This window comes from Caenorhabditis remanei, chromosome X, assembly GCF_010183535.1.
Source record: "Caenorhabditis remanei strain PX506 chromosome X, whole genome shotgun sequence".
Taxonomy (NCBI): Eukaryota; Metazoa; Nematoda; class Chromadorea; order Rhabditida; family Rhabditidae; genus Caenorhabditis; species Caenorhabditis remanei.
In genome coordinates this window covers 13,682,671-13,694,155 of record NC_071333.1, presented here as the reverse complement: position 1 = coordinate 13,694,155, position 11,485 = coordinate 13,682,671, and the positions used below count along the sequence as shown (strand labels likewise).

Genomic DNA, 11,485 nt, shown 5'->3' with positions numbered 1-11,485 from the left:
TTTGATATTTTGGGTTTTCTACCACCCTGTCGGGACACACCTTTTCTCATTCTCTCAAAGCAATTTATCACTAAAAACGTCATCGTCTCCAGAAGACGTCAAAATTAACTTTTTTGAAAAAAGAAAAGTTCGGGCATCAACTAAGTCAAATTTCAAATCTATCTATCCAGGTCTCATAAAAATCGGCCCGGTACGGAGGGAGTTATGGCTGGCAACATACAAACAGACAGGCGGAATCTGTTGAATATTATTAGTAAAGATTAACTTGTAACCCGGAGACTTCTGGGGTTTTGCCCTCTCTTCTTCCCTTGGCATGAGTTTCAGTGTGGACGGTGAAGAATGAAAGAGTTATGAAACTTGTGAAAATGTGACTGAAAACTACCGAAAGAGAACTGCACCCCTGATTCTGACGACAACCTGGACTCCTACTCAAGTCTTCTTAGGTACTTCTCTTTCACTCCTCATGTTCTCGTTCATCATGCTCTGGGTCGTGGATTTTCCTTCAAATTCTGCAAATTATGAAATCTTTATGCCCAGATGAATCTGTCAGTTCTTGACTAACAACATTTTTCATTCTTTTAATGTTTCTTAGCTTGTCTGCCTTGTCTGTTATAGTCAATTTCAAAAAACTCTGTCGGTGTTGTTTCAAATTAATGAAATCTTCTTATCCTATTTTCCGTGTGAATAGAGGCAACCTTACTTGTGAAAACATTCTGAACTCTTTCTCAAGTACTATAGCCACGGTAACAGAAAAAAATAGTGAAATCACAATATGCAAAGTGTTTCAATTTTAGTTGCATTGTATCAGGTTAAATTTTAATAAATATTCATCACAAACAGTGTTCAAATCATTTATAATCAAACATTTATATATTTGTTGAGAAAACGTGCTTTATAAAAAAAAGAGAAATTCAATAACAAAACATCACTATGTATTTTAGGAAGTTTCAGTTACCAAATTCTTCAAAAAACATTCAGGTTTCTTGCTGAGTTCAGTATTCCAATAAGACGAAGCGTTTTCCGTTGGTGGTCGCAATGTCCTCCGTGTGTCCTCCCCAGTTCCGCTACTGACACATCTCTACTTTTTCTTTTTGCCTCGTTCCTCTTCTTTTGATGTCAACGCAATGAGAGAGAACCACGCGCCTCATTGGCTCAGTGGCAGAGCGTCTGTCTAGTAAACAGAAGGTCGCTGGTTCGATTCCAGCATGAGGCACCGAACTTTTTTGTGTTTTTTCTTCTCTCAATTGTGCGAGTATAACTTTCAGGACAACCATATCCACATATCATTTTGAATATATTTTCTAGGTAACGAGTTGATTTTATGTGGTCAACCCAGCAGCACAAAATTCATTCAATGAATGTAAAAACAAGAGAAACAATGAATGGATGATAGAATAAAAACAAAATCTTGTGAGTAATGATCCATAAATTTGTGTATTCAGAATATTATAAGTAGTGATTGTGTAGTTTGCAAACAAATTCGAACGACTAGGTTGAGACCGTGAACAATGGTTTATGCTGATATTTTGATAAAACATTATAGTAATAGTTTTGTAATAGTTTTTGTTCCAATACTACTGTTTCGCAAATCGATTGCACTTTTGGCTCTCTTTAAATAGCAATATTCTTCTGGAAAGTAGTCAGCTGGGACAAGATGAAGGAGCATAGGAAGAAGAGTGGCTTGGCAGAAACCGGCATTGTGGAATATCTGCGATGTATTTAACATTCTTCTTAAGTGATGGCAGGTTATGGTGGTAAAAATTCCTTGTGTGCTGTTGGATGAGGAAGTGACGGCATACTGTACACATGCCGAGTGCTGTAAATGAAGATTATACATTTCAATAATTATAGGGAAATACAGATCTTTCTTAGAAAAGCTTACGAAGTTCTGCCATTCCATCATCGAACTGTTTCATTGGTAATTTGGAGTCGTAGATTTTGCATGCTTGAAAGAGGTGACAATTGGACCCGACTATTTGAAAAGATACTCGGGTTTTAGCTGAGCAGTTTTCTCTTCAGGAATGACTGCCTCTTTTCCTTACCGCGGAGCCACTCCAAAAAATGAAAAATTACATAATTTCGTTTAAAGAATGTTCATATAAATGGTTAAAATGTTGTATTTACAACAACAAAAAAATAAAAATTCTTTTAGTTGCTCCATTACCGTCGTCTTTGTTGCAACGTTTTTTCTTCAATGGATTTTCCTGTTCGACATCTCCTTTTGCATCTTTTTTTTTGACTATGTTAAGTGTTGCTAGCTTTCTCGTCACATTCTCCAGAACTAACATCCAGGCAACTGTCTACACCCCATGGTAAAATTTTTGTTTTTTTTGCTTAGACTCTGCGCTAAGATCATCCCAGCGTCGGATAACCATTTCTGAAAACAACAAATTTATTGACGATGAAAAAGCCTCGCCCTTTTTCAGAGAGTAAGGAGTAGGACCATCTAGTACACAGAAAGCATCTGCGTTCTCGATCTGAAAAATCTCAAACTAGCTTCAAAATTGAATAATTTTTCAAATTTCTATGTGTATAATTTTCACTTCAACTTTTACCTAATATGTGTTCCAATTAAAATAATGCTTACAGAGAGCTCTTCACAGCTTCACGAGCAGTTACCGAAACGGTCAAGGATGTTTTGTAAAGTTTCAGTCGAGAAATGTCAATCCCCATAATTACATCTGGCGTCGTTTATATTTTCTAGCAAAAGTTTTCCAGCACAGTGTTCACGTCGTTCAAAACAAATCGAATTATTGCTAGGCGAAAGTTTTTGGATGATATTACACAAGTTCTGTTTGGACACTTGTATTCAAGTTTTATACGTGCTCGAAGCAAATAGCATATTTCAAATTCCACATAATGGTTTGAAAATTTCGAGCTTCTATTGGAGTGAGGCACGCGTTGTTGCTATCTAAAAGCAGATACTTGGGAACTATGAAGGCCGAGTGAAAATAAAAGCAAAACGTTTCAACAAAATTGTGAGCGTTAAAGCCGAAAGTTATTGAAATTATCTGATCAAAATTAAAAAAGGGAAATCGATCAAAAGTAGAAAAGTAGAAAGCAACTGGATTTGATAGAAAGTGTCTTGACTAACAATGTTTTTTCAGCAACTCTGACGCAGATTTGTGTGGACTCAAAACTTATATCCCTGAAAATTTTAATATTCTGAATCTGGTTCCCAGATCTGCCTTATTTCAATTCCAGCAACGGAGCTGCATTTTGTGAGCCGACCAATCTAGATATACTGGATATTTACGTCAGAAGAATATCTGGAGTGAACGATTCACGTTTTTTAAATTCATATTTTTTCAGCAGCATCACTTTTCAATTTCCTACTTGACCGTGAGTTTGAACTGTCTTGACCTACCATTTTGATCGACACATCTTAATCGACACATGTTGCAAATCTGGCAGTGTGTGAGAAAAAAGTGTCTTATTTAGAATGCGACAAAAAGAAAACGATCGGTCAATGTTCAATCTTAGAAGGGTTCTTGATGACAGCTGGAAGTGTGCACGCCGTCTGCCTGATGAATGCCGCAAAGAGAAAAGAGACGCATCCTCATCGTTTTGCCCTCTCGACGGATTTCCATCCGTTTACCGTATTCATCATTCTTCTACTTGACAGCTCACCATATTCACACCCCTCTATCGAATGTTGCCGCCGGCTGTCGCCTTCTTCTTCCTTCAGCTGCTTTTTTGAAAGAATTGAAACAATCTCCACCGCACACTCTTCTCTTCATCTTCCCCCATCTTCATTCAATTCCTCGTTTTCTTCTCGATTCTAATCGTTTAACACATTAGCGCCACCTGTACACATTCCTCGCGCATTACTAATAAAAATAGCAAAATTGCGCTCCCCTCAATCCTCGTTTTCTTCTCATATCATAAAACTATTGATGAGTTGAGAGGAGGAGAAGGAGGGGTCTGAGCATCCATTCCTATTTTTCTCTCCAATCGTTTCCTAAGGGGCGCATCGATCTTGAAAAAGATCTGTTGAGTTGAGCCAATCCTTCTTCATTCGATGGTGGCAGATACGAAGCGAGAAAAGAAGACAACGGCCCTTCAGTTACTGCCCATATTTTACTTTAGCCCTAAAAGTGGCCAAGACCATTTATCAATTGTGCCTTGGGTGCCTCCACCACCAACACTCCCGTTGGGGATTATTTGGGGGTAGCCGTGAAGGGAGATGGTGCACACCCCTAGAAGCTCGGAAAACGGAAGAATTTTGTTTCCATTTTTCTTCCTTCCCTTTTGTTTTTCTCTGACTTTGACTTTTTTCCCCGAACCTTGAATTATTGTAGGATTATGTTTTTGGAAAGCCAGTCTGAAGTTTTTTCTGCAACACTTTACACCAGTCAAATGTCTGTTCATAGTTAATCACTTGATTTTTCTCTGTTAGAGGTTTTTTAAGGTTCTCTTAATTATAATCTGAAAAGTTATTTTTCTATATTTTTTATATATGAATAAAAACAAACAAAACTAACTTTTTGATTCAACATATCTTCGTTCGCTGTTTCTGTTTAATTTCAAAAACAGCTGTTACATTCGGCTACAATGATTACATACAAGAAGACAAATTTTGTGACACAACTTTTGGTGATAAATCAAGAAAGCGGTCCTTTGATTCCGCTAGTTGACACTAAAATTGACACTGCTTCTGTTTTCTCGACCCTTTCTTCTCTTTTCTCCAGTTGCATCTTTTAATTGGGTTCTTGATAACAAACATATTGTAAAATGTAGTAACAAGATTTGTAACACAAACATTAATGCTGACATTGAAGATTGACACTAACACAAGTACTCCCACGCAAGTTTATAGCTTTTGCGATGTACAATTGATTATCGAGAGTTCGTCTTCTCCTCCTTCCAATTCTTCATATTCTTCCAGCATTCACCTCCGTCTCTCTTACTTTTCTATGAAATATGTGGCAATTCAGATGGCTCAATAAAATTTGGTGGATTTTAGAAGAGTCTTCTCTCCCACTGACCTTTTCACAAACGACTTTACATTCCTGGACCTCCGCTGACATTAGAACTCACACATTCTCTCCCGCTGACTTATCCATCCACTTTGAATTTTTCAATCTCTTTCAAATCCCATCAACTCTCGAGAAATCGTTATTGGTTTTCTGCATTTTCTCGGGCTCTCTGTCAAGAACTTCGTTTGATTTCCAATTGGTTGATGCTCCACAACTTGGGTTCTGTAATTAGATATGACCTGATCTGAATCTGGTGCCAGGATTTGAGAAAAAGTGAACAGCTGCTCAGAATAAATACTAGTTGTACTTCTAAAAAAGGGTACAATTTGAAAGACACTTGAGACTCCATTTTTTGCAGTTCTAATTTTGTGGAACCCTTCAATTATTATGTGGTAGACATAAAACATAAGCTGGTGTTTCAATATATGTAGTTATATTTTTCCATTCTATACTTTAATTTGAATTTCTGTTTTTTCCTTATTTTCATTCTTTATTTCTCCCACTTCACAGTTCCCTAAACGACTGAACGACCTTATCAATCTCCCCTAAACGTTTAGCGTTGACAGTCGACACACGACACTAAAAAATTGCACTAAAATATATTTGCCTCTTCTTTCCTTCGTTTAGGTGTTAGAAATTGAGAGGAAAATGTAATGTAATGTACTGGCCGAGAAACAGAATAATGGATAATTTTTCATGTTGTCCTCGTGCCCTGCTGGGGAAAGAAAAGACAAGAAGAGAGGGAGAGGGGACACCCGGCCGCTGATTCCTATCGTACTTCCTAAAATGAGGTTCAAGATGGTATTCCTCACACAACTGTCTACCTCATTTTTGATGTGATCCCCTCCATCTCTCTTATTTTCTCTCATTTATGTTTCATTACGCGCGAAAAATTTACGACTAAATATTAAGGCGTCAATGAAGATGAAAAAAACGGAATGAAGGGAAAAAATGATGAATCTTTTCGTCTTTATCGTCATTCGCTTTTTGTTCTTATGTGAAATTTCCATCTTCTTTTTCTCCGCTTCTCTTAAATTTTCATCCTGTTCGCTACTTTTTCTGTATTTCTCTATCTATAATAACAATCTCGACAAGTCACATGAACTCGATAACGGTTTTGCAGAATAAGAATGTTTCATGTAAAAAAAGACTGACGGCATGCGTCTCTGTTTCGTGTCATTATGAGGCTGTGAACTGTTTTCGAATGGGATATTCTTAAGAATCTTGCTTTTAAAGAGAGTATAGTTTTTCACAAGATCATACTATTGTGTGTTTATCACTACTAGTTCAATATTGAAAATTTTAAGACGAACGCTGTCACATTCCATTGTCTCTCTAAATAACTTTCCCCTAATTGACAACGATAATACTATTATCATGTGTTAAATTTTCGTTTCTCGCAGTTTCTTATCACTCCCTAACTGGCGACACAAAATTTAGCGCCTTGCATTGTTGGTCATTTGTATCTTACACCTAATGTTGCGAAAACAAAACAAGAAATCCCGGAAAAAGTGTGAAGATTGATTTCTATTTTAAAGGATGGAAGCTGAGAAAGTGGGAGACAGAGAAAGTTGTTAAGAGTGATGAGTGCTCAAAGAATGAGTGATCTTTTTGAAAACGTGTTTTGAGAAATGTGAAATCGGATACACGAGTGTGTACTCACTAAATCTCAATTCGCTCAAAACACTGTTCAAAATCATATTAATGATGTCAGTTCCGATTGCTCATAAGGAAAATACTGTTATCAGTTAATACACGAGGCACCCGCTGCAACACTTTTACCGACTTCTTAAACAAACTATTCCGTTTAATGGCTTTTTCTCAACGTAAATGTTGCTATTTTCCGGAGTTGTAAAATCATTAAAATTAATCAGTGGGAATATAGTACTCAGGCGGTGAACAGCTGTATTTTCAAGGTTTTTCTTAGAAAGAAACGTTTTCAATAATTTATCGTTTTTTACATTTTTTTTTCAAACTGTCAAAAAACCACTTTCATTTTTGATTGTTGTACTGTTCACACGTTTTTTTCATTTTTTTCAATACGATTCGAGATTCCTTTCTTTTCTACAGATATCTGCTTGTCCCTTTCTAGAATATAGATAAGATCATAAAATCTCATGCGGACAATAATAAAAATATTATTTTATTTGACTTTCCAATAAAACCAAGAAAAAAAAACAGAATATCTGGGTCGTTATGCTGATATGATATAAATGAATGCATAAACGAATAAAACGAAGGACTTGATAAATAAGAGTCGTCCAATTATCCCAACTGATAATTTATCGCTAAGCTATTCTCCACTTATGTTTCTTCCTTTTCAATCATCCCAGTTCTTCTCCCAAATACATCCTTATCAAAGTTGTTTCTCTCCCTTTTTCTTTTTCCCGTTTGTTCACTTCAAACCCACTGATGACTGTGCCTTCTCCATCCACTATAGATATCATTATTGTTGAAACATACCTCCAATTTTATTAGCCAATTTCACACCTTTTGCTGCTTACTCGCTGATAGGTGATTGAAGGTTTAAAGTGAACAAAAAAAACGGAGAATGAGAATAAGAGAATATCTTCCAATCGAGAAGAATCGAATAAGTGGTCAAAGTTTAGTGAAGTTAGAGCCATCTGATATCAATATAGGATTCCTACTCTCGGCTAGGTACAAACCGCTCTCAATTCTATTGTTGCTTTTTCTTCATTACACAACTCTCAGACTCTCTATCTCACTATTTCACCGCCCCATCACCACACACTCTTCCTTGTGCCCAGCAGATTTGTAATGTTTTCAAACATTTCGTTCATTCAGTTTTTCTTTTCTTTTTTTCTTTGTTCCGTCTATCATTTTTCAAGTTTTGATAAGATCCACGAGATATATATCTTTTCTCTTCTTTTTTTGCCTTATTTTTTGTTGTGTTTTGAGAAATTGATGGCTTATCGATAACAAGATGATTTTCAGAGAACTGGGATGGACCTAGATCCGAACCTAGTTAATAATCATGACGATACGAACTTGTCCGAGTCGTCGTTCACAATGTGAGTTCATTTTTTCAATAAGAAAGTTTCAAATGTTACTTTTGGCGTTTTTAAACTACGAAAAAACGTCTGGCGTCTCTAAAGTTGAGACGGTGAAAGTTGTCTTATCACTCAAACCTGTCACCACAAATCAAATCATTTTTTTCGCGCCTTTCTCGAAGTTACTTCCTTTTCAGGGAACAAGATTCATCAAGTTATTCGGACAATCAAATGGGCGGAACACCTTCTGCCGGTCACCGAAAAGTCGATATGTGGCAGAATCACAACTTCGACAGCGGTTTTCAAACCATGAATCACAGCGAGGTATTGATAGGAGCAAAGAGATAGAAACAAAGATTTATGTGTTTCGATTTCAGGCTCCATCTATTATTTCATCTCTGCATCCGTCATCTCATCTATCCGGAATGTCATCGATGGCAGACTATGAGCCGGTTCCAAATCTATCAGATCAAGTAAGATCTAATTTTTATGAGTGATAAAGTAATAGTATTTTTTCAGCAAAAACAAAAGTTTGATGGGATCACCAAAAGTCCGACGGATGGTCAGTACAACACAGTTCGTGCAATTCCAGAATTGACTATGCTAATGAAGGACCAAGATAATGTGAGTTAAATTTTCAAAAACATTTTCTGACGTGTATGATAGTTTCATACCAATACCATTAGCTCACAATTACAACTTTTACTTTAATGTGACAATCATAAAAATCCTTTCCAGGAAGTTGTGCACAAAGCCGTGATTCTTATGCAAAACATTGCAAAAATGGAATGCGACCCATTACGTCGTCAGAATGAGGCGCGTATTGTCGATCCACGAGTCATTTTCACACTTCGTGACTTACTTCGCGACAAGGTCGATCACCCGGTAATTGATCATTTTTTCGTATCTTTTCTCTCATATTCTTGTCACTTAGAACATCATCCGATTCTCTCTCGGTACACTTTTCAATATCTGTAACCGTCAAGAAGGCATCGATCTTGTCACCCGTGCAATTAGCGAGCAGCCTGATATCATTCCCAATCTTATCAGACACATTGGGTGAGAACTATCGGAAAGTGAAAGTTATATATAAGATGTTTTTTCTATTACAGTACCTTTCCGAATTCCATCTACAAATATGCGATTCTCACCATGCATTCGATTCTGTCCGATAAGCAGAGAGGGGGACAAAGTGTGACCATCGCGCGTCAGCAAGATGCGATCATTGTAAGAATTAAGATGAAACATAAAAAAACAATAATGACAATTTATTGCAGCATGTGACGCCATGGCTAGAAGCTGAAAAATCGGAGAAGCTTCTTCCTGTCATCGTAGACTTGATCAGAGTTTTATGTGAGAAAAATAATGACCAGAAGATAAAATTTGTTAGAATGGGAGGACCACAGAAGTTGTTACTTATCCTCCAACACAGAGGGTATGAAAACTTGCTTTGGAGGACAACACAGCTTTTGAAGACATTTTCCAACTTTGTGAGTTTTTTTTTGCTTGTGAAACTTTACAATACGTTATACATATTCAGGATGCACCAAACCTTGTGGCTTTTGGTGGACGGCAGATTCTAGCAAACCTACTATCACATGGAAGTCCTCGACTCGTTTTATCTACTTTGGAAACGTTGAGAAACATTAGTGATGTTCCCAGCAAACATAAAGAAGATATCCTACTCAAATCTTTGCTGGAACTAGTCAACTCTAGAAATGCAATCATTCGGCTCTACTCTGGACAAATTATGTCTAACTTGGTTGCTAACAATAGACCGAACAAGGTAGTCTGAATAACCCAATGTGATCTAATTCTCACTTTTCAGGAGTTCATGTGTGGAAATCATGGAGTTGTGAACTTGGTTCGAGCGCTTGCACTCGCAACAAAAGATATGGCTGACTTGAGAGACAAAGAAGCGCAACAAATGGAGGATTATGTTGTTAGTGACGATTTTCGTATTTTCAAGTAAACTATTTTTATCATTCCAGGAAAGTTTAATTTGCACTCTAAAGAATCTATGTGTGGGACATGCGATGAGTGATAAGGTTCAAGCTTTCGTGTTCCGAGACCCTGCATTGTTTCTACACAAACTGCTTACCATGAGACCGTTATTACTAAAACATACCCTAGGTGTAAGTAACAAGACCTTTCTTAATCTCCCATCAAATGGTGTTTTTCAGTTATTACTCAAAGTTGTTTCACAAAATGTGTTACTCGCTCCATTCCGCCTATGTAGGATTGGCGAGATAGGATTTGTGGAGCAGTTGATTCATATTTTACGAGTAGCCTGCACACAATTGAATGTGGTTTGTAGACATCTATAGACTGGTAGTTGAACAATATCTTTTTCAGCAAGAAGTGATAGAAGGCGTTCGTGTGAAGGATATTGTGCACTTATGCATTCAAATACTGCGGTCGATTACCAGAGATCAAGATATTTTGAATGAGGTGATGAGTTTTTCATGATGTGCCTTTAATTACAATGAACCTTTTTCAGGTTGTCTTTTTCTTGCAAACACCTGAAAATAGTCGGATGGGCGATGGGCACACTCTTCCAATTTTTGTACTCCAAAAAGCGAACATTGAAGAAAATACAAAGTCATCTACACTAGCCCTAATTTATAATTTGATGCATCATGAAGGAATGGCAGATGTTTTGGACAGAGATGATACACTTTCCAAAATGTTGCAAAATGTTCAGATGCAATCAGTGACTCATCCTGATTTAGGTATGAATGAAATGTTCTGTTGTGATCGATGATTACTAAAAATGATAATATTTCAGCAAACTTGGCTACCAATATTCTCAAAATGATATATGAGAAGAGAGAACGTAGCAGGACCGCTTACCCTCGATACAATGCTTACCTAGAGGTTAGTTTCTCTATCCATCAGGTTTATTTTATACGAGACTAGTTTCAGAACCAATTTGGTCACCTTAGTATGGCAACACCAAGAAGTGAGATTCTGAATAGCAGTGGAGAAACATATGAAGGTGCGGGGGAACAATGGTCACAACCATTGAGTGATGATTCTATGGCGGAGTCATATTGTAACAGTTCTGGCAGAGATTCGTCGAGTGAGTAGGATTTTATTGACTTGCTAACTGAGCTCATTGACAATAGTTATGTTTTTTCAGAAACATACAACTCGCCAATGTATCACTCCCCTGCTGTAATGTATCCAGATTGTCCTACAAGCCTTCCAGAAACCTACTATGACCACCATGCGCCAAATTCATACCACCCTCGACCAACACCTCCACAATACAGCAGTTACGAAAATAGTCCTCCAGTCTACAATGATCTTCCATCTAACCCTGGACCAAGTAGTCACCTCTCAGATCAGCATCCTGTCAGAAACCACCGATTTTAATATTATTTGTTTATAGCTAAACGGACTTTTTTCTATTGACATTCCTTGAAAATGAGATTCTAATGATTGTGGTACGGGTTGTATTGATTTGCATGCAAAATATGACAAATAAATTAT

General features: G+C 37.1%; 1 protein-coding gene across 1 annotated transcript; it reads left to right on the top strand.

The window, feature by feature from the left end:
- Positions 1–7,943: 7,943 nt before the first annotated feature.
- GCK72_024716 (uncharacterized protein) lies at positions 7,944–11,368 on the top strand (the record flags this gene model as incomplete). The annotated part of the gene is made up of 17 exons (XM_003117532.2): positions 7,944–8,011; positions 8,188–8,314; positions 8,368–8,463; positions 8,510–8,614; positions 8,729–8,875; positions 8,925–9,049; positions 9,103–9,217; positions 9,268–9,480; positions 9,531–9,776; positions 9,819–9,932; positions 9,982–10,125; positions 10,174–10,299; positions 10,346–10,441; positions 10,491–10,722; positions 10,779–10,867; positions 10,916–11,072; positions 11,133–11,368. The coding sequence occupies 17 exons, from the start codon at positions 7,944–7,946 to the stop codon at positions 11,366–11,368; spliced, it is 2,436 nt and encodes an 811-aa protein (XP_003117580.2).
- Positions 11,369–11,485: the final 117 nt, after the last annotated feature.